Source organism: Temnothorax longispinosus, chromosome 10 (genome assembly GCF_030848805.1).
Source record: "Temnothorax longispinosus isolate EJ_2023e chromosome 10, Tlon_JGU_v1, whole genome shotgun sequence".
NCBI lineage: Eukaryota > Metazoa > Arthropoda > Insecta > Hymenoptera > Formicidae > Temnothorax > Temnothorax longispinosus.
The window spans coordinates 13,469,909-13,496,652 of NC_092367.1; the positions used below are offsets into that span (position 1 = coordinate 13,469,909).

The 26,744-nt window shown below is 37.0% G+C and overlaps 2 protein-coding genes and 1 pseudogene across 4 annotated transcripts; 1 reads left to right on the forward strand and 2 right to left on the reverse strand.

The window, feature by feature from the left end:
- Positions 1 to 2,388: 2,388 nt before the first annotated feature.
- Positions 2,389 to 4,379, reverse strand: LOC139820714 (calaxin-like). The gene is made up of 4 exons (XM_071791174.1): positions 3,930 to 4,379; positions 3,547 to 3,664; positions 3,163 to 3,416; positions 2,389 to 3,066 (listed from the first exon to the last, which is right to left on the reverse strand). Exons 1-4 carry the CDS (start codon positions 4,244 to 4,246, stop codon positions 2,844 to 2,846), a joined length of 912 nt encoding a protein of 303 aa, XP_071647275.1. The 5' UTR covers positions 4,247 to 4,379; the 3' UTR covers positions 2,389 to 2,843.
- Positions 4,380 to 8,699: 4,320 nt separating this feature from the next.
- On the reverse strand, positions 8,700 to 15,133 carry LOC139820716 (uncharacterized). Of its 3 annotated transcripts, XM_071791177.1 has the most exons (6): positions 13,379 to 15,132; positions 13,056 to 13,304; positions 11,369 to 11,428; positions 11,185 to 11,317; positions 10,887 to 11,010; positions 8,700 to 10,788 (listed from the first exon to the last, which is right to left on the reverse strand). In XM_071791177.1, the coding sequence occupies exons 2-6, from the start codon at positions 13,203 to 13,205 to the stop codon at positions 10,710 to 10,712; spliced, it is 546 nt and encodes a 181-aa protein (XP_071647278.1). In that variant the 5' UTR covers positions 13,206 to 13,304; positions 13,379 to 15,132; the 3' UTR covers positions 8,700 to 10,709. The 3 variants fall into 3 exon arrangements, with proteins under 3 accessions (XP_071647278.1, XP_071647277.1, XP_071647276.1); XM_071791176.1 differs by having other exon boundaries at positions 11,185 to 11,428; positions 13,056 to 13,300; positions 13,379 to 15,133; XM_071791175.1 differs by having other exon boundaries at positions 11,185 to 11,428; positions 13,379 to 15,133.
- Positions 15,134 to 23,777: 8,644 nt separating this feature from the next.
- Positions 23,778 to 26,096, forward strand: LOC139820732 (uncharacterized; annotated as a pseudogene).
- Positions 26,097 to 26,744: the final 648 nt, after the last annotated feature.

The window sequence follows — 26,744 nt, forward strand, 5'->3', positions numbered from 1 at the left end:
GGTGAATGTTGCTTATTATTGCTCTCGGCTGTTGAATTATCATCGTTTATCGGCAAACTGTTAGCTGTTGTTTCTTGATTATTCCGTCCAGATGCATTAGCTGCTTCATGAATATTACTTTCCGTATTGCTTGATAAGTCTTCTCGATTATGCAACGGATCTTTAAATTGGTTTCCTGTTTGTTCAGCGGTTTTATTTTGCTCCTGTTGAACTTTTAACGACTTGTTAGCAGTATCCCGGGTTTGCGGAATAACTTGATTTAGTAAGTTACTCGCGCTTTTTGCAGCCTCCGGCAAAACTTTAATCACCGATTCCACGATGTTTTTCGTGTCTGATAAAATCTGGTTCGCCACAGACAAATTATCTGCAGTTTGCGGATAAAGAATACTTTCGGAATTTTTAATTATAATTGGATCGAAAAATCTCTGGCTTATATCGTCGATCTTATCCGACGGCTCTCGTGTATGTTGTGTATTTTGTAGAGGAATATATTGATTCACGTTTTCGCGTATATTACTAATAATTTTCGGAACAACTTGTGCTAAATCTGCGCCGAATAATCGTTGACTTACACCGGACGTTGACTCCTGCATATTTTGCAATTTCGGAAAAAACTTATTTACAGTTTTAGTTAAGTCATTCATGGCCGATATATTCAAAATGTTTTTTACTGAATCGATTTGACCAAGTAATTTTTCGTTGACATTATTTCCCGCTAATTTCCGAAAATTCGGTCTAAACTTATTTGCATTGAGCGAGTTGCTTGCTGTATCTAAATCGAGAATCGATTTTTGCAAATTGTCCGAATTAAGTGCTTCATGATCACGCCTGGTAATATTAGATAAAGTGTTTTGGACATCTTGTGCAGAATTTGGAATTAAATTGCTCATCTGTGAATTTAGATTGCGTACAATATTTTGATCGTCGATATTTGAAAGATTACTAGGATTAAACAACTCTTGTAATTGCTGGTAGAAAGTTGTTTGATTTTGATCTGCATTTATTTCAAAATTATCGGAAGACGAATAATTCAGGATTTTTTTACTCTTGTCAAGCCATTCTATATTCGATTGAGTTGTGAGAGCTTCTGTTGTTGTAATTAGTGGATTGTCGTTGCGTCTATTACAATCATATTTTTTGTCAGTTTCCTCTCTCAAATGCGTTAAACGATTGGCTGCTTGCACTGCCAATTGTAAAAAAAGCTTCAAAATCCTCTCATTTTGGGCAACTGGATCTTTTATATCATTACGCAAAGTATTCCAATCAGTATTTGGCGGCAAAGAATGTACCTAATAAGAAAAAAAGAATTAATCGCAAGACATTTATATAAAATATAACGTGGCTATATAAAACTATTAATAATTGTTACTATATTATTTTTTTATTAAATTGTATTAAATCAAGCAAGTACATGGTTGATTTAAAAATGGCAAGAACAAAGGAGGAAGATACATGTTACTTCTTTGAAAGTTTCAGAAAATCTGCATCGTCGTCTCTTGTTCTTTGCCGTTTTGATTATAACTATTTTCATTCTTTTTTATTTTTTTACATTAAATTTAAAGAAGATATCCAAGGACTTGACACAAAGAAACACTACAATTTAACAATCTAATTTTTAATTTATTTAATTTAATTTATTAAAGTAAAAGATGCTCTCTCGATTATCAACTTTGAAAGAAAATGTTAAAAAAAGAAATTTGAAGAAAAGGTTTCAAACAATTTATTTAAATTTATTACCAAAAAAATCAACGCGTTAATAACGATTAAAATAGAACTGCCCGGCCACATTTTACCATTTGCCCCGACGATCTAAACGCAACCGCTTTAAATATGGCCGTAAAATTAACATTAGGCATTAACATTTGGCATTTTGATGTCGGATTTTAATGACTGTTGTCATCATATCACATTTTCATCTACGTTCTATATTGAATTTAATGTTGAGATTTGTTGTTTATTATTTGTCTTATTTACGGCCGTTTCTTTCTTTTATCTGCACATCGTGTCTCATTACAGATAATTATTAATTAAAAAGACATCGAACAGTTATTTTTGTGTATAATATAGTAACTAGACAAGAACATAGGATAATCTGAAGGACGATTCTCGAACATTATTATGAGAAACAAAATTAGTCAGTCAATAAAAACTCTTTATCGCTGTATAAGGATCTTGGTATATATATATATATATATATATATATATATATATATATATATATATAATTGTTATTATTTAAAAGTATCTTAAGACTTCAACGTTTGCATTGTTTTGTTCTATATATTGGTGTAATTGCGATCTAATTTGCATAATAAAATTAAATAATAAATAATACAGTCAATGTAAAATCTATATTATTTAACCAGAATTAAATATGTTAGAATAATTGCCACATACTGCTAACTTTATATGCAGAAGAAATTATCAATTTTAATTAAGAAGTTAATACCTCAACAATGTTCGAATACTTCCGATAACGTGTCGCGATCAATCAACCGGCCGTCTGTTTTTCATCGATCATTAATTGCGCGAACGAGCATCGAAATGAGCGGAAAGGATTTAATAATTACGTCAACGTCACGTTATGGCAACTGATGTATTTTCTGCTCAATTACACGTACAAGTATGCAATCGGGCTGACCTGATTTCTGCGTATCGCATCAACTGCTGCACTTATTGATAAATGATATTGTGTAACAGTAAGAAGTTTTTTTGGAGGAAGAAACGACATGGGTATAAACTTCATATTGTATCTAATTGTAATCGATTGTTAAAAATGTCTCTTATTAAAAAAAAAAGTTTATTATGCAACACATCTGTTTTAGATAATTTTTTTCATATTTTTAAGGTTGAAGAGTCGCCAAGAAGCCCACGCAGGTTTCTTCAGTGGGCAAACATTGTCCGAAAGCTTCTAGTAATAGCGGTTCCTCCTTGATCGCCGTCTCGTAATCCCGAAAGGATATTTTCCCATCGTGATCGACATCGAGTTTCTTCAGCGCCAGCTCCGACAAATCTTTCACTCCTTCGTCCGGATCTTCCTCACCGGGCTGCTTTATCAGGCAATTTCTACAAAAATTACGAAAATACTTTTTACGACTATCAAATAAAACGGACAAAAATCTACGTCAGAGAGACTGTAATAGAATTTTAATCGCCTTTTACTTGAGTAACTGAAAGATTTCGTCCTTTGTAATATATCCATCGTTGTTTAGATCGTACACGTGAAAGCAGAAAACGATTTTGTCGTGCAGGCTACCCCGCAGGAACACGTCGAGTCCCATGATCCACTGCTCGAGTCTGATAGCACCCTCGATCTCTCGATCCCAACAACTAAACAAACGCTCCACCAGGGCGTCCTCCGTGATCACGTGAAACGTGTTGTGAAGGAGTTCACGAAAAATAGTCCTGTCGATTCCCTGAGCAATGTAAGTTTAAAATAATTTTTAAGTGTAATCTCTGTATCAATTAATTAATAATCTGTATGCTTTTTTTTTATTTTGTTTGAACACAAGGGTAGTCAACTTTCAATTGCGTGTCGCATAATACCTCGACAGCCGGCCTCGATTGTGGTCTTCTGCCGACAGATATCGATCGTTCAACTTGTTGTTGGCTGGAATTGGTGGTTAACTTTTTGTAAAGTTTGCAGAGATTATCCAGTTCCACCCTGTAGATAAAAGCAAATCAAGCACCGGATTAAATTAATTCTCGATTTATGTACATTTATGCTACTAAACTAATATAATTCACACAGTATAACTCTTGCTTCTCATTTTTGTAAATCGTGTAATTTTATTAATTTTTTGTTCTATCGGTTCAAGTCCATTTAAATAATTCCATTTGTCCTTCCTTGTCGAGAATGATAAAATAAAGCACTAGAAAAATTAATTCGAGAGTCATCGCGATTTATCGACGCGCCCTCGCAAACTCGCCTGGAGAATCTTGTTTTTTTTTTAAGGGATTCGATCACTTTGACGATATACGCGGAGTTCCTGGCGCCTCCGCCCTCCGGCATCTTTCTGCGACGTCTCGTTTTCGACAACTCGTCCTTGCCGGAAGCGGCGGCGATCTGCCGCTTGGAATTCGTTGACGCTTTACGACCTCTTGTCAGGAATATAGAAACGCTCTTCATGAGCGTCGTGCCGCCACGAACGCTTATGCCCGTCCGACGCTCGGCGTCGGCGCCGGCCCCGGCGCCGACGCCCGACTTTGCCCCCCCAATTGGCGTGATGCTTCGTTGCTCAGACATCTCTGTTTAGACTGAAAAATTTGAATTGAAAATTTAATTTAAGCAATAATGAATCATATGTGGAAATACAAGATTTTGTATTAACGCATGTAAAGAATAAAATACAATGTTTGAAAATGGTAAAAAAAATTAGATAAACATAATATATTGAGTTGCAAATGGGAAGTGAGAAGCAGCTGATATGAAAATACATAGAAACTCTGAGCGAAGGTAGATAAAGTTGAACAAATATGTATATTAAATGGAGCTATTACGATTGCAATAAAAATATAAATTTGCTTAATACAAATAGGAATTTAAGAAATGTATTAAAATAGAATGTCCTGTTACCATGGACCGATATAGGCATTCGAGTCGATTGATCAATAAGGAATAATTCACGGAGGCGGGGATGCGATGGCCCTTTTTTTATAGGCGAAAATTGTAAACAGCCAATCGTTGCTCGTCAAAAGATTGCTTGTTCTCTCGTGCAACCGAATTATTATTATTTACGATCACATTTGCGTAATTTCCTTGTAACGTTTGTCGGTCCGTCGTCCTCGCAGGCATTTTCGTGGTACGAGTAATGTTCCAATGAATTTTAAATCGTACATTTATGCGCGCGTAACTCGGGCTGAAAGAGAATGCAATTTGCATAGAAAGGAAAGGAGATTTATAATACAAAGCGCGCAATAACGAGCTTGCACCAACTTGAATTTCGCATTATAAATAGTGCAACAACTTAAATGTTATACTTGATTATTACATGTTATACTTATTAGTATTGTGCTATCTATCACTGTATACATTGAGACAATGTTATAAAGTTCATGTCTCACAGTCGTTTTGCAAGATGAAATGTAAAAACTTTTCCCATTAGGCAACGAATACAACTCGCTTTATAAATTGTGTCTGGAACAAACCAGTTTGTGCATTATTTAAGATTTGTATGATCTGAACACGCAGTGACAAGTAAAATGCGAAAAATCGAGACAACTCTTTGAAGCACACTTTTATTCGCGCATAATTATTTTGACAATTTTAATTTATAGTGATGTAATTTAGTACCTCCGTTTAATTAAGAAGCAATATAACTTCAAAGTTTTGCATTTTCAAACGTAAATGATTAATTATTTTGGCCGGAAAAGAAAATATAAAACCATTTTTAACAATCTATAATAACACATCTTTAAACCAATTCTAAAACTATCTAAATCACTTTTAAACGTGAGATCTATTTATGCGGACAATAATAAAGCGAAATATAAAATACGGTTTTCTAAGAGAACCATTACTTTAAATAATGCATGTCTTATCTTCGAATAATCATTCTTAACAACGTGCCTCGAAAATCGCTTCAATCATATAGCATGAGAAATTGTAATTTGGAGAAAGCGTGATATTAATCTCGTGTAAAATCCCTTCTACTTCATCGTATTATTCACCTTTGTTCCATCACTTTTACATATATCTTTCACTTTTTATATAAAAATATTTCGTTGAAGATAGGATTACGATAAATTATTCTACATCTAATTTTTGCCTATCATACTATTATATAAAACTCGACTGTTTGTCTGTCCGTCCGTCTGTCCGTGAACTACTCATTCGTTAGTGGACCAAATTTTTACGAAAAGTATATGAAATAGGGGTAGAATTTTCCGGGAAGTGCCATGATGTGTATAGTTTTTCGTTACCGATTTTCTGGAAACCGGTTCTTCTAATTTTCTCAAATTTTTGGGAAATAATTGACCGAATCCCAAAGAATTATAGATCAAATAGAGGTAGCAGTTTCCGGGGAGTGCTATAAAGTGTATAATTCTTCGTTACCGATTTTTTTGGAAGCCAGTATTAGAAGTTTTTCCAATTTTTCGGAAATTAATTGACCGAATCGCAAAGAATTGTATATGAAGTAGGAGTAGAATATATATTTTCCGGCCATGATGTGTACAGTTTTTGTTACCAATCATTTTGGAAACCGGTTTTTATAATTTTTCCAATTTTTCGGGAAATAATTGATTGAATCTCAAAGAATTACATATGAAGTAGGAGTAGAATTTCCCGGGGAGTGTTATAAAGTGTACTATTTTTTGTTACCGATCTTTTTGGAAACCGGTTTCAAATGACCGAACCTCAAAGAACTGTACATAAAGTAGGGGTTGAATTTCTCGGGGAGTGCTATAAGGTACATAATTTTTCGTTACCGATCTTTTTGGAAACTGGTATCAGAAGTTTGACGAATTTTTCGGGAAATAATTGATCGAATTTTAAATAATTGTATATAAAACAGGAGTAGAATTTCCTGGGGAGTGCTATAAACTGTATAGTTTTTCGTTACCAATCTTTTTGGGAACCGTATCTTTTTGGAAATCGGATACGAAATTTTCCAGAGAGGGAGAGAGAGAGAGAGAGAGAGAGAGAGAGAGAGAGAGAGAGAGAGAGATTGATTGATTGTTTTTTATTATGCCATGGTCGAACGACTTTTAGGCAAGAAATGAACAACGCAGAAGAAATAAAACACAAAAAGGCAAAACAAAAGTTATAGACTAAAGCAAAAGTACGTGCATGCTCACTCTCTAAAGGACCAGAGATTGAAGCGCGCTGAAGCATGCTGCTCGCCCCCACGCAGGGTGCAGAAGAAGTGAACCAATACTATAGTTTCACAAACTGAAGACGCAAATCGCAGTGATAATGATACGAACTTAAGACTAGATAAAATTTTGAACAATATATATACAGTGAACAATAACACTTAAACTAAAACTAGATCAGATTCAGGAACTGCATATATATACAGACTATGTTACGCTTAGACTAGATTATGCTTGTACAATAGATAGCCCCGAGACAGAACCATGATCAGAACCCAGCTCAAGCGAAAATAAGTGATCATGGAGCTTGGCTTTAAATTCATTGAGAGACGATGAAGACACCACGCCGATAGGAAGAGAATTCCACAAATAAATTCCCGCGAGGTGGAAAGACCTATGGTAAGTCTCAGTTCTGTGGTTAGGTATATGAAACGTATGCGGCAATGCCAACCGTGACGAACGCTTAATCGAGGGATCAGCTTTTGCAAAAATATCCAAGATATAGCTTGGAGACAAATCCCTCGATATTCTATACATTTCAGCACCAAGGAAGTACAAGCGTCTGTTTCTCACAGACAGCCACCCCAATTGATGTCGATAGGGCGTGATATGTTCATCGCGTCTCAAATTAAAAATGAACCGTATTGCACAATTAAGTCTTTGCAGTTTAGTATTAAGCTCATCGGTGACATCGTTGTAGACAAGAGAGCAATAGTCCAATAAAGGCCATACCAATGCAGACACGAGTTTTACGCGCAGTTGAAATGACAAAGAGTTCTTATGAAATTTCAGCTTGTGCAATGTGAAGTGTACCCTCTTAGAAATATGGGAGACATGGCTTTTCCAAGAAAGATCTGAGCTCATGATGACTCCCAAGTTTCTTGCCTCGTCAACGTACGGAATGGAGGTGCCATTGACTGAAATAAGGGGCAGGTCTTTGAGATTCAATTGCTCCACGTAGCCCCTGCTGCCTAGTATTAAGACCTTGGATTTCTTGAGATTGAGAGACAATCCGTTCACAGTGGCATACTCAGAGATAACACCTACGTCATGTGCCACGAGCTGCAAGGCAGTACTCAGCTGGCTAAAAAGGCACTTGCGATAAATTTGGGTGTCATCAGCAAAAATCAAATGCTCAGTAAACCTTAGAAAGGCACCTATATCATTGATAAACAGAGAAAAGAGGAGCGGTCCAAGTACGGATCCTTGCGGAACACCTGCAGTGACGGATAGCCAGTCGGAGAAAACACCCTCAAGGTCAACAACCGCTTGAGAGCGACCTGAGAGGTACGAGAAAATTAGCTTGAGAGCTAAGTCAGAGAACCCCAATTTCCTGAGTTTGGTTAGAAGCAGAAAGTGGGATACAGTGTCAAAAGCTTTGCTGAAGTCGAAAAGGACCAGAATCAAAACCTCACCCGCATCAACGCCACACCTAATGTCATGAGATAGTCTTAGAAGGGCAGACTGGGTGGAGTAACCCTTGCGATAACCAGATTGACGATCATCTAGAATATTATGTGAATTGATATGGTCCAAGATTTGTCGGTGCATGATCCTTTCAAACAACTTAGAAAGTTCACACAAGTTGGCTATAGGTAGCGTATCCGAAGGAGAGGTAGGCGACTTGACTTTAGACAGCGGGCGCACTATGGCTCGCTTCCAAGGAGACGGAAAATAACCTAGATCGAGACAGCAATTGAAAAATGAGGTCAAGAGATTACCAATGTGGGGCAAAGCCAAAGCAATAGCGAACAGTGGTAGTTGATCATGGCCAGAGGCAAAAGAGGCAGACGATGTTGAAACCATTAGAGAGCATAGATTGTCGTGCGATATATGAGAGAAACAGAAATGTGGTTCTTCAGGTACAGTGGAAAGAATGATATCGGAAAACTGAGATTGTGAACAAGGAGGGTAACAGTTTGAGATAGAGGCGTAGTGAGCATTCAAAAGATCACGAGAGAAAAAATTAAGAGGTGAAGGAAGAGGCGACTCGATTAGACCCAGATTGGTGAGTTCACGCCATATCTTAGACGGATCAGAAATAGTGCTCAACTTCCCTAAATGATATTGCTCTCTGGCCTTTCTCAACTCCACCGTGAGATTATTCCTGAAGAGCCTGTAAATGTGGAAATCGAGGACATTACCTGATCTACGCGCGGCTTTGTAGAGCCGGTTGCGATGGCGAATTTCACGAACAAGATCGCCGGTGAGCCAAGGCGCTGGCGGACGGGTTACGCAAAAGGTATGGATAGGAGCAAATGAATCCAAGCTGGTGGTAATGTCATTAGTAATAGTACTTAGGAAATCCTCGATATCCAACTCATCAGGACTCGTGTGGCCAAAATCTTCCGGAAAGGATGAAGACAGTTTAGAGGTGAGACTTTCAATAAACCTAAGAGAGAGAGAGAGAGAGAGAGAGAGAGAGAGAGAGAGAGAGAGAGAGAGAGAGAGAGAGAGAGAGAGAGAGAGAGAGAGAGAGAGAGAGAGAGAGAGAGAGAGAGAGAGAGAGAGAGAGAGAGAGAGAGACTATTTGCGTGTTTTATTACATATGTCCTCCGGGGCAAAGCCCGGGTAACCAGCTAGTTTTTATTATATGCATGAATTTAATAAAATAATTTTGCCAATAAATGCAATTTCATGAAGATTCAAACTGATACAAAATGAGACCTACGATAGTACCTGAAATTAGATCGTGCTACGATAATGATCGACACGTGTGTGCCCGTGCCTACGGAATCTCAATTTAACTTCTCTAATTTCTAACTCACGATTGACGTAGCGTGCATATGAGTCTTGCTTTAATCTACATACATTGATTAAAACAATCCATCTAGTAATTATCGACATAACATCAACTGATTTTTCAGATTTTATAGAATTTTGTAAGATTTTAATAATTTTATTTATCTGAAAAAGTGTTATGTCATATCCAGACGTTTTTTCGATTTTATTATCTTTGGATTATATATATTAATTACAAGTAAATATTAATTGTAATTAATATCTATAACTAAAATAATGATTCATAACATTATCAAGCTAACTGAGCCTGAAAAATATAATTTACGATTATAAGCATAATAGTAATGAAAAATAATTGTCAATAACAATTGCAAACTTGACTATTTAAAAGAAATATTATTATTAAAAGAATTATACCAAAGTGCACTGTGCAATCGCAGACACGGAAGTGACTCGGAAGCTACTTTTGATCGCTGTTATTTATCGTACGAAAATGGTTTGAAATGTTGAAACTTAATAAAAGATTAATTCAACGAAATTCACTGCTTCCTCTTCGTTCCAAATGCATTACGATCGGCAAGTTCGATTAAATCAGGAAAAAAACTTACCAATTAATGACAAAGAAGTGCTTCGTCGCGACAAGGGTTTCGTCGTCAGCGGCGACTACGTTTTATCGACCAAACGTATCAAATGGCGAAGCTGAAAACACTTTAACGCGATATCTAGCAACAGGATATCTAGCAACTTCGGTATATCGCAAATGTATAAATATTTCGTGCGTAGTAATAAGACGAATCATTGCAATAAAATTTAGATATTAAACAAAATTGTGACGTATGTGTATGTATGTGACAACATATATGTTGCTTAGAATTTTATTATAATTGCTTACTCGTTTTGTTTATATTATTTATTAGTTTATTAATTATAATCTAAATATAATGTAATAATTCATAATTACACAGAAATATGACTTAGCGTATTATTAAGATACCATCACGGTTAGATATTTCACAATTTTCGACAATATTATAGAAGATATATATCTCATGTGTTTTAAATTATTAAAATTTAATAATTTGTATATTAGAATATTATAATATATTGATACATATTAAGTATTTTTTTAGATTGTTTGCTTCATAGAATCGCTACTTTGGCTGATCAATGGAGGAAGTGTCATCATCGGGATTTACTTCTAAAATGGCCGTCGACGTCGGATGATGTTTTCTGAAATGCCGAAATTAATCCTTAATTGGTTAGTAGACGCAATAATTGGTTAATAACGCAGCTTGCATTTCTTATAATAGTTTTTGCAACTCTCTTACTTGCATAACTTGTCTAAATATTTTCGAATTTGCACCACTTGGCGTTGAATATCAATTAGCGTACTAGTCATCCGTTTTTCCGTTGCGAAAGACGCGGCTCTTTTGTACCCTTCGGCGACCCGTTCTGCAATTAATTTTAAGATATTAACTAATTTTTTATAGTTCCTGTAAGATACTTACTTGTGTATTAATTTCTGTATACTTTATATATTATTTAAATATTCAGACTTATTAATGCTAATAATATTCTTTGACGTCAGAGCGTATTTTGAGTCAATTAAGATTCTCGATTACTTACTGATTCGAATGTGCTCGTCAGTAATCTCCCCATCCTGATAGACAATATCAATCTCCTTCATTGTATTAATTAGATCTTCCACATTATTTACATTATTATTTACGTTCTTCATCGTCGGATTGTCACTTGGTGCCTGCAAGATAGCGCTTGTATCGTTGTCAAACTTAGCGTGCACATTTCTTACCTTTGACTGCTCTTTGACAAGTTGTTCAATAAGCGAGCTTAGCTGTTTTAGAAATTGTATCTAAAATGCGACATTTATATTCAGTCAAAACGTAACAACAAAACTGTACTAATAGATCGCATATTATTTAACAACATAAAATATTGTTTAAGTTTAAGTTATGTTACAGCATATTATATATCACAATATATCACAAAAATGATTAAAAAATTTAAAAGTAAAGATCTCGAGCTGTCAGTGTAAATATTTATCTGTTACAAAAATTGTACAACTTTTATATATTATTAGTATGTTTGCTCCGTTAAGGGGTTATACCCAGTCATATATGTCAAAAAAATCGATTTTTTAGAAAAGATTTTTTAGAGGCAGCAGCTACAGCTGAAGACTTTCTGTATGGGCCTGGAATAGATGACTTTGTGTAAGTTAAAAAATAAATGTTTTAATTACGTGTAATCAGCTTTTGAAACTTTAAACGCGTTTTTCTCGAAACTACGTTTTCAAAGTCGGTGAGCAAGATATCTCAAAAACTACTGCATCAATCTTTCTGAAATTTTTTGTGCTTTTTTTAGATATAAAAATCTAGTGTTTAATCGAAGGATTTTTTTTTCCTATGTATACTTTCGTTTTGATGAACGAAAAATGTCCAGTTTTTTTTCGCAAAAATCAAGACTCTAACTTTAAACACCCGCCATTTTGTTTTTACTTAATATTTCGGAAATTCCATCGATTAACCACTAGATAAACTAATATACTAACGAAATCTTTTTGGTTTTTTGATTTTAGATAACCTGGTTCCGAACGGCAGTGCTCACCGCAAAAGTACTTTTCAAAAAGTGCTTTCCGGACATCGGCTGTAACTTCCTTATAAATAAATATTTTTACACGAAAAAATTACTAAATGTTCTTCAAATGTTACTGTTTCAAATACAAAACTTCTGTACAAATATATGCTTATGATTTTTCAAAAAAAATTTTCAAAAATTTGCTTTTTTTCGGCCTCTTGACTAGATATAACCCCTTAAAGAAAATTGTAAAAAAAATATTACTGTACCATTTCCATTAAATTTAAAAGTTTAAAAATATATAAAAAATTTGCAAAAAGATTTTTATATATAAATACTTAAGCTTTTTGCTAAATATGGTAAAACAAAGCAACACACATTTATATATAGAAGATCTATATGCATAAAAGACTTGAACAATGTAGTGTGAATGCGTTAGTATTTATTTGATATGACGTTTAGATGATTTTGTCTGTATGTTACTGACACTTTTAGAGTTTTTCATCTATTTTTTCATCTAATAAATTGTCATAAACAAAAAATATATGCATATGTTACGTTACAATCGAAATAACTATAAACATAGTAGATACAAATAATGCGCAATTACTATCTTTGCTATAAGTACTACATTGAAAATAATACCAAAAAATCGGTAAAAATTGCAAATCCTGGTGATCTCTTTGTGGACTCTAAATTGCAAATATTATATTTACTACTCTTGGAGAGAAAGGGAGAAAGAGGGAGAGAAAAGGGAGCGAGAGAGAGAGGGAGGGAGAGGATTTTCAAAGTCTGATTTTATTGTGTAAATTTATATCTACTACGATTATGTAACTACTAACCGGAAATGTTATTTGTAAATGTTTATAGAATTAATTATAATTGTAATAAGCAACTTTACTTACAACTTGCATGAAAGCTTCTTGATCAGTTTTTAGCATATCTTCAAAAGTCAGAAAATTGTCAATGAAAGATAAGGGGAGATATTGTCCAATCTTTGTATCTTGTACAATACTTTCCTTAGAATATTGCTCAGCCTCGCGGCCCGAGTACATCAAGAATATGTTCGATCCTTAATACTTTGGTATATTTCTTTTCTTCTGCAAATCTCTCTCTTACATAGGTCAAAAAATAGGTCTTGAATCACCAGCTACCTATTTACAGCACATATAGATAATTGAGTTTCTTATCATTAATATGCAAGTTTTAGAATATAATAATTACTTACCCATATAAAAATGTTGTATAGAATTAAAAGCGCTCGACAGCACAAGCACAAACGTACGTATATATGACACACTCACGCATCATACGTATGTAAGATAATATGCGACTACAGTCTCCAAAACTATTACTGCTTCCGATTGGCTGTCGCGACAAGCGTGCGTCTGCTCATGATTTCGACGCGCTCAAACAGCTGAAAATAATCGGCAGTAAATTGCAAGAAAATAAGAAATAATTCCACTATATAGCTTCTACCGATACCCAAAGAACGTTATTTGTAGTTAACCTAAATTACAGGTTATAGAAGGTTATAGATCATCATATCAGCTATTCATAGCACGTATGGTTAATTGAGTTTTTATTATTAATATACAACTTTTAGAATATAATAGTTACTTACTTATATATAAATATATTGTAAATAAAGAGCATTCCGCACTGCTTGATCCACTATACGCACTCACGCATCGTACGTAGGATAATGTACGCATCATGGCTCTCGCGATGAGCGTTGCGCACAATACAAAACAATAACATTTTAACAACAGAAAATTAATATACTACCAACGTTATTTCCAAGTCCAAATTACAAGGAATTTTGAACTGTTGCATTGATCTCAAATAAATGTCAAAGTAACATTTGAAAAATATTTTCTGTAACGTTTTTAAAATATTTTAACAACATTCAGAAAAATCATATTACAAAATAATATTTTTCAAATATGTATATAATATTATTAAAAAACGTTTAAAAAATACACATAAAGTCAATATTTCTAAACGTTAATTTAATGTTCCTTGCTTACTGGGACGTAATACAGTATTCTCTATCCGCTTCAATAATGATCGTTGTGAGTGAGTGTTTAATTTCTAATATATGACGCGAACATGAAACATGCAAATCCTACCTGTGTCCCTCACGTTCGAAAGCGTGACCGAGCGGCATTGTGCCTGAAAGCAAAGTTTTTATTCCATCATATTTACATATCGCACCCCGAGAAGAATATATCACATATCACATAACTAAAAAGAATACTGTCAGAACTAAAAAAATTTTGATTTTAAAATTTCGATTTTTTAGTGGCTTAATCTATAAAAAGTATGCCTAAGGTGTTCCCTACATGCTATAATAATGTTACAAGTCTATATGCAAAATTCGTCGCACGGGAGCAGAAGAGTCGTTATTCTTTTAAACCGCGGATGAAGTTGCGGTCGCTAGATGAATAGTATCATAAGTTAATTGACAAGTGAATCAGAGCAGACGTTTTACAAAAAAACAGTATAAGTTTTATTAAAACAAAATGTCGCGTAATTGCAATTGCGTTAGTTATCTCATAATTCATAAAAATTGAATTAAATTTGTTTTTCCGGTAAAGAATCGTGTCGCCAGTTTTTGTTAAAATGCAATTAATACATTTTTCAATATAACAGGATTAAATTGTATAATGGTAAAAGGTCTTATGCCTGTTATTACTAGTTTCTAAGATACAATGCTAATTTAAAAAAGTCGTATTAAAATTTTTTATAGTGCCTTAATTTTGGTTGGATACAGCGTGTTATTGGCAATTGTATTATTAAACATTCAGTCAGTAAAATTACTTTATTAAAAACAATAAATCAAGTTGCTACTTTTATTTTATATCTAAAAAATACACCATTTCCCTGTTTAAAAAACCCCCCTTTAAACATTGTTTTCTCTGAATTCATAATAATGAAGATACGATTCGTTCCCTTTAAAGTACAGATGTGTACATACAATATGCATTTAACATAACAAAATTGTGATATATTATAACAAATTTACATGCGATATTCACGCGTATAATACAAGTGGGTTTTAATTTTCAGGCAAAAATCCGAAGAGACACACTTTTGGGAAACCATAATTTCAGAAACTTACCTTAACCGCGAAGACGACAAATATAATTATGAAGAACTTCATCTTCATATTCCGGTTTCTCATGGAACCTTCTCGCTTCGTTAAGTGAAACTCTAATAAGATCGTCTAATGTACAAAGCCGTTTTATAGACATCGTGTGGGAACAAAGGCACTTGCGTATGCGACGTTCTTCAAAACATTTGACGGAAACATCCGGCGAGAAATAAACGAACGACGATCGACGTATCGAACGCGTGAAGTATTCTGTACAGTTAGACATAATTGCATTTTATATTATCGGGAGCAATAGTATCTTTATTGTTGTTTAAATATTAATTACGTAGAATATTAATATTTTCCCAATAGAAAATAATCATACACTTGGCGCTGGGTCGTATTAACTATTTTAATGTTTCCTACAAATAGATATATTTGTACTTTATTGTAGCATATATGTCACATGAGTAGAAGTACCAAGTGCTTTTGTGTGAATCTTAATAATTTTATTTTTTTCTAAATACCTTGCTTGTATGTTTGGAACAGCTATATAACAAGTATAATAAAGAAACTGCATGATTAAGAAAATCGGATGTTACTAATTCATCACAATATTTCTTTAAAAATGTTCTAAAATCCGTTGAATATTTTAAAATTCCTTTACTTACATATATTCTATATATTTATTTATAATATATACATGTTATCTTTCTAAAGAAAAACACACGTAAGCCAAAAATAATTTTGAAAAAGTATTATAGTAATTTTGTAAGAAAACGTTTCATAAATTAAAGTAATTATAATTTTTACTGTCTGTTTACCTGACTTTGCTGTTTTAAATTATTATGTATAAACATTGCGTAGGGGAGACCGGGGCTGGTTGTGACATTTTTTCTATAAAGTGTCTCAACTCTTTGATTATGTTATTCTTATAAATGAATCTAGGCTTGCTAGATTTAGTAACTAATCGGGATTTAAATTTAATAATAATTTTATCTAACCGCCCATTAGAAATTATATAAATTAAAAAATTCTGAAAAAAGAGACATGTAACTTTTTACCCCACACCAGGGGCTGGTTTTTACACCACACGGGGTAAATTGTTTTAATTTTAAGATTAAATATTAAAACACAAATATTTGTAAAGTTTATAAAAGTAATGTTTATTGTAAACAGAAGAAATTAGAGAGTATATACCACAACATACACATTTCTGCTTATTTAGATAACAAGTGCTAGACCAATAGACAAACCTGCGTTTTTTACGGCTGCTTGTCCGGGCTCCTCTCACAAGAACGCCAGCGCCACTAGCTCGCGCGGTATGTCTTCCGACACTGGCGTGATCATTTATCTCTTTCTAACGTTATTATAGCGTTTTCGGTTTAGCTACCGTTGGCACTGTAACAACCTACCCGTGTAACAACCAGCCCCAGTCTCCCCTATGTCTTAGCATAAGTTTAAATTCTTGGTTCACCATCCCCTTTGTTGCTGGTATTTCAGATAAATTTAAAAGCGTTATTAGAAATGTAAAATCTAATCTTTCCTTTTTTAGTCTTAATAAACTAACTAATTTTATTAGAGTACAAAAAAACCCTTCCCATTACAATCGAATACCAATGTTGTTTATAAGATTTACAGTAGGGACTGCGATGCTTCGTACGTGAGACTAACTGAAAAATAGTTGCATACTAAAATTTCTGAACACCGAAATCACATTCGTTGGAATACGAATACACATTCTGCGTCATTACGGAACATATATTAAATTTTGATCATGAGTTCGATTGGGAGAATGTCGCAGTTCTTGACAGAGAAAAATACGTATCTAAAAGACTCATTTCAAAAATGATTTACATCAAATTGCAAAAAAATAGCCTTAATTTACAAAAGGATACGGAATTCCTACATCATGCATACAGTCAGTTTAAGTAAGAGCGTGATCGGGCTAATTTATAGAAAAATTGAGTTAGCAAAATTTTGAAATACATAGATACATTTTAATTTATTAGAGCTAAGATGCAATTACATTAATAATATGTCCAGTCACCATCGTCATCGATAATTGACTGACATCTCCGAGGCATATTTAGTCCTATTCGTGCGGCAAGGATCTCCATATCCGACGAATTTCTCAAGATAATTGCTTTAAACTGAATATTTGTCTTATGCTTAATATATGCCCAAAAATTTTTTATCGGATTTGCATCGGGCGATTGTGACGGCCAATCAAATTGATTGATGCCAGATTGCTCCTTCCACTCAGTACAGAGTCTGCTCCAGTGTTTCGGATCATTATCCTCCTACAGGATCCAATCTTCATTTTCTTTTTTTTTTTTTCATAAACCACGAGTTGGCAGATAGTAACAAGGCCTTTTTATAGATTTCCAACATTTTGTCCGCATTCAGATTGTGTGTAAACACGTAACACAGCTTCGAAGCGCGACACGTACGCGGCACTCATGACGCCTATGCTTTGCTCTGGCAAAACTTTAACGACAACTGAGTTTTTCTTCGCAAAGCATCAAGGAGAAAAGTATCCTCTATCGACTTATATAATGTATACATTCCGATAAATAAACCATACTTCTCTTTGACCTCCGTGAGCAGTTTCTCAACACTTGTTGAGGCGAGTTCTGCACTACATTTAGTATCAAACATCCTGTATAGAACAGTTGTAATGAATTTACCGAGACAAGCAGAACGCAGTGAGTTATAGTTATGGGATTATTTCGATCGATTAGAACATTTGCTAATAAAGTGCAAGAAATGTGAGAAAGAAATTCCGGTATCTCATATAAATAGCATGAAAAGAACATTAAGAACGCACTTAAGTAGACATAAAATTTTTTCTGATAAAGTCTACACACTACCTGACAAGCTATGACACTATTACATGGAGTTACCAGAACTTAAGGCAAAATGTAATAAATGTGGCAAAATAATATCCTATTTATCGAACAATTTGTCTTTAAAACAACATTTAAAAAGAACAACATGAGTATAAGTATACACATTCAACAACTTATTAAAATATTAAGAGTTATAAAATAGATGTAATAATAAAACAATCAACATTGCAGCTAAAAACAATTTAGCAAAAAAAAAACTTTCATAATGGCATCCATGTAACAGTTATTTGTTATTTGCAATTTCGATCATAAATGTATTTATCCTATCGTAATAATAATAATCTTTAAATTATTTTTCATATAATTTGAACAAATTTAATCGTGTATATCACGTTCTCTTATTATTTATACGTATTCAATTCTTAAAAAAAAAACATAAGTTAAAGAATATAATTTTATATAAGAGAATGTTTTCAAGATTAAACTGATTCAAATTTTTACTGTGTCTATCGAACTTCGATATTTCAAATTGTCATGTAAGAATTAACACACTGTGTGTGATTTAGCAAAATTTTAAAATAATGATAGAATAAAAAAAGATGGAGATATATGATCTAGTATAGCTAGCAAATTCAAATTATATGTATACTAGATTTTGAGCCCACGCGAAGCGGGTAGGGGAGACCGGGGCTAAACCGTCAGTTATTTTCGGTGCCGATTTTTAACAACAAAATAAATAATTTTAGTAAAATGTGGTATACCACTGTAAAGAGTGAACTTTTAGCTACAAAATTTATATAGAAAATTGTCTACGTTGCTTTGTTTAACCGGTATAGAGCAAAAACGACAACGGTGGAAAAATTGAAATCTCAAAAATGCCGGGGTATAACCGTCACCCCCGGGGCAAATCCGTCACACTGCATTTTCAATATATATACGTACATCTAATCTTGAAAAATGATAGGATACATTTTAATAATTGTTTTTTAAGAAAAAAATATAAAAATTTATTTAAAATTTTTATGCGAAACATTATTAAAAAATTATTGTTTTACCTATTCTATAAAACAATTTAGGCATGTGAATACAGATCCTGACAAGCGCACGCATGTGTTGTGTGCCCTACGCTCACCCTACCCTCGCACGCAATGCACTGTTTCCCATATGCTCTGTTTATTGTCAACTTCTCTGAGCACACGCAGCACATATTATCGAAGTCTTCGTCAGAATCCGACCGCTGCTGCTTCCTTGATTTCGATTTACGCCCACTGCTCTCATCGTTGTTCTTCTTCAACCAGTCGTTCAACGTGGTTCTCCGGACATCGAATTGTTTTGCGGCTGCGTAAGCGCTCATTTTATCTTTTCTCACCGCAAGAACTGCCTTTTTGTGTTGCTCCTTGTCGACGAGAGTCGTTTAGCAACGATACGTGCGTACCATTTCCCTCCTATACAAACTAACGCACGTGCAAGGGAAGACAGAATCACGCTCGAGGGAAACCTTGCGACCGTGCGCAAGCGCGGCTCGCGTTGCGAATCCCCAGGCACTTAAGGTGGTGCTGCGGCGCCTCTCGGAGGAGGCAGTGCGTCTGCTGGCGAAGCAGGTAGAGACGCGCGCTCCCGAGGCGATGGCGAACGAGGGAACGACGGGGGCGAACCCGCCATAGAGGACCGCGGGTTAACGGTCTCCTTCCGGAGCCCGGAGGGTAGCAGCGGTTCGGAGATGGACGAGGCGGAGCCACGTCCTAATTAGCATTAAGTCCAGCGTTCGCGTCCCGAGGATGGGGTCACCGGCAGCGGCCGTTATCGATTTTGTTTGTTTATTTTGACGACCTAGGAGGAAGCAGAGTGACCACGTCCGGCGCATGAATAGACATAAGGTTGTTTAATTTTCAGTTACGCAGTTTCGAGTTCGATTCCGGAGGCGCGGGTGCAGGAGTCCGTGCGGCGGCACGACGGGGCGTAAGCCCGTCCACACTTGCAGGACAGGGGAAGCGTTCGTAAGAATAATCGCGACGCTTCCGGAGAGTACGACGGACGAGCCGTGACGATCCACGGGGCGGAAAGACGATGTATAGCGAAACGGACGGACCGTCCGCAATTCTAGTAATTAGGCGACACGCGCGTAAAATAAACAGTTATGATCGTAAAGGCAGACCCGCGAAGCACGACACGCACGTCAGAATCGAAATCCGGCCAGAGATAAGAAAGATGGCTGACCGTCGGGAAACTTTTGAACCGACGGCACTACGGTAAGCAGATACGTCCCTGACTGAGGCACGGGGCCCTTAAGTCGCGCATACAGGGTTGGCGACGTGACGCGGGAACGCGGACAGGAGCTAGGGAACCGTCCGCGAACTTGCGCTAGGGGCGTCATCTACGGGAGTCGAGCGCTCCTGACGTCGGTGGGCACTTCGCCGAGACCGCGAAGCCGGGTCCCGGTGAGATCCGTCCACCGGGTAACGAAATGGCGGACCGTCCGGGAACTCGCCCCAGGTGAGTCATCCACGGGGAAAAGACATCCCTGACTAACGGGGAAGTCTCTGTGAACGTCCATATCCGGTCGCCGGCAAAATCCAACGACCGGCGACAAAGTTACGGAACCGTCCGCCATCTTGCGACCTGGACATCTTCCGCGGGGAAAGCCCACGGAAGGTACCGTACCAGGTACGGAATAGGTGTCAGGAGGGGTCGGCGTCGTCGGCAGGCCCGGAGAAACAACGCGATACGACCACCGGGAGGTCGAGTAGATAACCGAGCGTCATCCGCGGGGAAAGAACAGCGGGTCACGCGAAATAAGACCCGGTACACTCGGGGAGCGGGTCGCCGCTAATGTCCGATCGCCCGGACGCGAGATACGGCGACATGTCGCCGGAACTCGAGAACCGGACGTCGTCCACGGGGACCGAGCCGGGAATCGGGCCCAGAGGAACCGCAGAAGCGGAACCCGGGGGTCGCCGTCAACGGCGGGGGTCGCGAATGCGACGTAGACATTTTCTCCGAGAAGTCGACCCGGGGTCGCGTAAAGGGACAAAGGAAAAGGCGTGCGCACGGGTCGGCGTCGTCGTGGGGCGATAAATGCGGGAGTTGAAAAACCGTTACCCGGGGTCCGTCTCCGGACGTCGAGTGGATGGTACTCCAAATGGAAATTTCCACCGCGGACATAGGGCACAGCGGGGAGCGGGCAACACGTATTGTAACTGCGTAGCGGCGAACATCTGGCGCACACCTGTCGACCCGAAAGTCGTAAACAACCATTGTTAACGCGGCGAGCGAAAAATTACCGCGAGGAGAAATCGACCGAATACCCCATGGTGGGGGAAAAAGGCACCGTAGGTAGGGAGCCCGAGAGAGGAAGATTGCTCGAGGCAGTCTGTCGGGGATGTTCGAGCGTGTAACACGTAATCAACTTCGCTCTGTTTCGTCGCGCTAAGTCACCGCGATCGTCATACAAGTGCTATAATTACGGCTCGCCAACATTCGTAACAACCGGCAACGCCCGCGGAACGCGTTAATTGTCGTCTTTACAAAGACGAACGGCCTGTTTAGACCGAAATAAGATAGTGCGTCGTAGATAAACGGGGCGTGTGTGCCCACGTATACGAGCGTCCGACATCTTTTGTGACTTGAAGTTTTATAAACAACCAACACTGGAAATCAATATAATTGAATAAATTAAACATCCTTTTCGTAAAAGATTTCGAAAATTTATTAAATTGGACTTACCTTCTACTCACCTGATCCATTGGCGTCGATCACTCGAAGTCCCTCGTTGATCCTGGATTCCGGTGGCAGCGTTGATCCTGATCGATGACGGCGATGATCCAGCGGTGGCGGGAACCTGAAAAAAGAAGAGAATTAGTCTAATTAATGATTCGAGAGATCGTTCGATACTTACCTTCTCGGTGGTTCAAAGGTCAAACCGAGTGGCGACCGTTGATTTCTAAGGACACGTAGCGTTGATTCGTGCCTCCTGTAGTACCGTCCGGTTACAACCTAACCTGAAATCGCCGTGAGCTGAAGTCGTGCGCCCGGCGCGCCACAGTGACGAGACTGCCGGACTTGCCCCGGGTGCTTACTGACGAATTAGCCCCAAACACAAGTTTCAGGTTTGATCGCCCACTAAATATTAGACATCAACGATAATGAAAAAACTAAACTGGATTCGTGTTCAGCATGCATTACTCTTTATAATCACGTACCTCGAGATTTGGAGAGCAAATATTATTGCAGATATTACAAAATTTCCACGCGCAGAAAATTTCACTTTTACCTTCCGAAAACACGTTTGCCCTCGTAAAAATCATAACACAGCAGGTAACTTGCCGAAACTTCATTGGTCACATGGGTACCATAAGCAGCGTTTACAGGTTCCGAGATATTTGATTTGACGGTTTTACCGTAGACGTTTTAGCCCCGGTTTCCCCTATGATATTCATATTTATGTATATCTCAATAAATAAAGCATACTATATATACTATACTTTTTTCGATCTTAATAAACAGTTTTTCAAACATTTGTTGAGTCGATTTCTATACCATATTTAGTATCAAACATTCCGTAATACAGAACGCAATTACCGAAATGGGAAACACGCAGCAAGTTGTGGGATTATTTCAATCGATTAAAACCTTCGCTGGTAAAGTGCAAGAAATGTGAAAAGGAAATTCAAATACCTGATAGAAAATTCATGCTAAAAACATTAAGAATACACTTAAGTAAACATGGAATGTATACCACACACTACCTGACAAGCTACGGCAATATTACTCGGACTTACCAGAACATAAGGCAAAATGTAATAAATATGGTGCAATACTATATTATATAAGGGACCACGAGTATTTAAAACAACATTTAAAAATAAAACATAAGACACACACACACACACACACACACAATAATGCAAAGTCTACATAAGTAAGTACACACTCAAAAACTTATTAAAATAAGCTAATTAATTAATTGAAGATTATAAAATAAATCTAATAATAAAACAATTAATAGTTAAAAAAAAGCTTAGCGAATAGAAGTTTAGATCCATCTAAGTAAAAGTTATTTGCAAGTCTGATTGTTAGTGAAAAGGTCAGTTATATATGCCGCGCATATCAAAAGCGCTAGTGCGCCTTCCGGAAGATAGGTGGCGTCACTTTGTCGCGTTTCCGTAGTAGTAGTAGTCGAGTCGTCGCCTTTGAGGCATGTACATACAACATTGCGGACAGCAGTAGCTTTGTAATAACAGTCTGAAGTGAATTATCATTAAAGACCAATTATCATATATACAGTCCACTTTATTTCATACACACACGAGCACATTAACACTGATCACAAATGTCCTTTTCCAATCGTAATAGTAATAGTAATTTTTTAATTATTTCGCGGGCAGTTTAAAAAAAAATTTAAATTGAGTCTTTTATGCTCATATTTGAGTTTTTTATGCATTAAATACACGTACAATTTGATATTATGACTGAACGTATAAAATACATTCGAGTCAGACATATAAAATATACGATTTATAATTCTCATTGGTATTTAAATTAAATAGCTATATTTAATAAAATCTATATACGACAACTCAAATCTGATCATTTATTTATTATATAGATAATTTATAATTAATAAAAAGTAGGATTAATCGAAAATCAATGGTTTTATATATATAATATATGAAAAAGCAGGGCCGGTTTGCGTATAAAGAAATGAAAAAGATTTATTGCGATATAGTCGGCGACGGCTCTCTTTACAGACACAGTGAGAATGAGAATGTAATACAGGCGTGCTCGCGGCACGAGGCAAAAGAATATAGAGAGCGCGTGCGCCTCACAAAGGTACAACGATACGGCGACAATCGATTGTCTATCGATTGTCTGTCAGTGTGAATCCTAGAGCGATCGATCGATGCGTGCGCCGCCAATGAGTTACTATCTGGACGAGCAATTATCCATCAATATATTTTAATATATATATATACCGTTAAATCTTTGTAAATGTTAGGGTAATTATTCAGTTTACACCCCTCACCTCCGATTTTGATGAACTTAGGCTCAATTGACGCGTTTTTGCACGAAACGAAAGAATCTGGCAGAAAAAAGTGTCGCTCTGCCCCGCGACGCGAGATATTAATCGTTAAAGTTGACAGGAATCAGGTTATGATTCCTGTCATACCGACGAGATGTAGCGACTGGTAGCGACATAAACATGCCCTGCGGGGGCATATGCGCATGCTCAGTGGCCGCACGCGCATGCTCCGTAGCCACACACCGTTGAATGCACGAATTTTGAAATTAGCGAACTTAAACAAATGAAGCACAATAATGTTATTGTTAGACACGCGACAAGTAATCGCACGCTTGACGCCACGCAACCATGTTGAGCTTATTAGAATTCGGCTATTTAACACATTTCCAAGAAAAGTTAGTAGATTTTTTAATCCAGCATGGTGTTTTGGCAGCTACAATTAAGTGTAGTAAATGTGGCAGTGATATTAATATCAATAAAGAGACATTGATGTTCCGATGTAGAAAACGGTACAACGTAAAAAATATACACAAGAAACGTGTCTCGATGCAGTGCGATTTTGACAAAAGTGCCAAAGCAGGTACTTGGTTCGGCAAAAGTCATCTTGACGTGGCAACAATATGCAAAATTGTTGCATGTTTTTTGATGTTGCGACATCCACGTCAAGATGACACTCTGGCTGAAACTGGCGTGTCGTCGTCGGCCACGATTGTAGATTGGTTTAATTTTTGCCGAGAGGTAATTATATTTTAACATGTTCATAAATATGCGTACTGCATATATGTTCTTCAAAAATATATAGTAATGTATGAAATAAAAAATTAATGTAATTTCTTTTTACAGGTCTGTGTGTTCTGGGCTGAACAGCATAGTAAGAAACTTGGTGGCCCAGGACACATAGTCGAAATTGACGAGGCAAAAATTGGAAAGAGAAAATATAATCGTGGTCGGCTCGTCAGAGGTAATTGGATATTCGGAGGATATGAGTGAGGCTCAAAGAAAATTTTCATCGTTCCAGTTCAGGATCGGACGGAAACTACACTCCTGGCATGTATCAAGGAATGGATACTGCCAGGCACTACGATTATGTCAGATTGTTGGAAGTCCTATAATTGTCTAAACAATGAGGGCTTCCAACATGCGACAGTTAACCATTCCTTTAACTTCGTCGATCCTGAAAGCGGTGAGAGATGTTTAAAATTAATATATATATTAAAATAATCGAAATTGTACCGTTGTTAATTATATCATATTATATTATTCCTTGTATCTAATAAATTTTTCCAATTTCAGGCGCTCATACGCAGCACATAGAGCGTGTTTGGAGAGAAGTTCGCGGCAATATTCCAAGGCACGGAACCAGGGAGGATCACGTCCTTGGATATTTGTGCGAATTTCTTTTCAAACGCGCCTATAGCCGTCTGGAACGAATTGAAAAATTCTTTGAGATAATCGCCGAAATATATCCTCCGACATTCACCTCTGAGGACCAGCCAGGGACATCCAGAGATCAAGAACCAAGTACCAGCACTGTTTGAACACACGTTTCTTGTGTACATTTTTTACATAGTACCGTTTTCTACATCGGTACATTAATATCTCTTTATCGATATTAATATCATTGCTACATTTACTATACTTAATTGTAACTGCCAAAACATCATACTGAATTATTAAATCTACTAACTTTTCCTGACAATATGTTATTTAAATTCTATCACCTAACATCCTTGGGTGGCAGTAGCGATCATGAGCACACACACATGTGTGTATGTCCTGCTTTATAGAAGTTGTGATTTTCGTTAAAGCAGGGCACATACACACGTGTGTATGCCCTGCTTTATAGAAGTTGTGATTTTCGTTAAAGCAGGGCATACACACGTGTGTATGTGCCCTGCTTTAACGAAAATCATTAAACAGTTACATCGTGCAGAATAACCAAGCATCTCGATTCAAGCAGTTAGGTCTCACGCTGGGAGTTTCATTAGTTTAATTATGCTTGGGAAGCACACACACACACACACAACGGGGGGGGTGAAAGGGGGGGGCCTTCGGCCCCCCCCCTCCCCCGCACCCACCCCGCCAGTAGGCTGCGTGGACCTCGCTTTACAACATAAAGTACATGCTAAGTTGTAAAGCGAAATTATAAAGCACATGCATGGAGGGGTGCAAGGGGGCTTACATGCATGAGCGCACGTGAACAGAAAGGCTTTTCTCCCCTCGCACCCCCCCGTTGTGTGTGTGTGTGTGTGTGCTTCCCACGCATAATTAAACTAATGAAACTCCCAGCGTGAGACCTAACTGCTTGAATCGAGATGCTTGGTTATTCTGCACGATTGATTCATTTAAAATTGGCGAAGTTTTACATGCGCGTGCGACCACTGAGCATGCGCATGTGGCCGCAGGGCACGTTCAGTGTTGCTACATGTCGTCGGTATGACAGAAATCATAACCTGATTCCTGTCAACTTTAACGATTAATATCTCGCGTCGCGGGGCAGAGCGACACTTTTTTCTGCCAGATTCTTTCGTTTCGTGCAAAAACGCGTCGATTGAGCCTAAGTTCATCAAGATCGGAGGTGAGGGGTGTAAACTGAATAATTACCCATTTTTCATTAAGGATGTAT

Excerpts from the sequence above, each read along its gene's own strand:
- LOC139820716 (XM_071791176.1), bottom strand. The coding sequence starts at position 13,205 with ATGTACTCGGGCCGCGAGGCTGAGCAATATTCTAAGGAAAGTATTGTA. Across the intron at positions 11,429-13,055 it reads AAGAAGCTTTCATGCAAGTT|ATACAATTTCTAAAACAGCT; the intron begins GTAAGTAAAGTT and ends GTCGCATTTTAG. Across the intron at positions 10,789-10,886 it reads TATTTAGACAAGTTATGCAA|AAAACATCATCCGACGTCGA; the intron begins GTAAGAGAGTTG and ends TCGGCATTTCAG.
- LOC139820714 (XM_071791174.1), bottom strand. The coding sequence starts at position 4,246 with ATGTCTGAGCAACGAAGCATCACGCCAATTGGGGGGGCAAAGTCGGGC. Across the intron at positions 3,665-3,929 it reads AAAAAAACAAGATTCTCCAG|GGTGGAACTGGATAATCTCT; the intron begins GCGAGTTTGCGA and ends TTTTATCTACAG. Across the intron at positions 3,417-3,546 it reads AATCGAGGCCGGCTGTCGAG|GGAATCGACAGGACTATTTT; the intron begins GTATTATGCGAC and ends TACATTGCTCAG.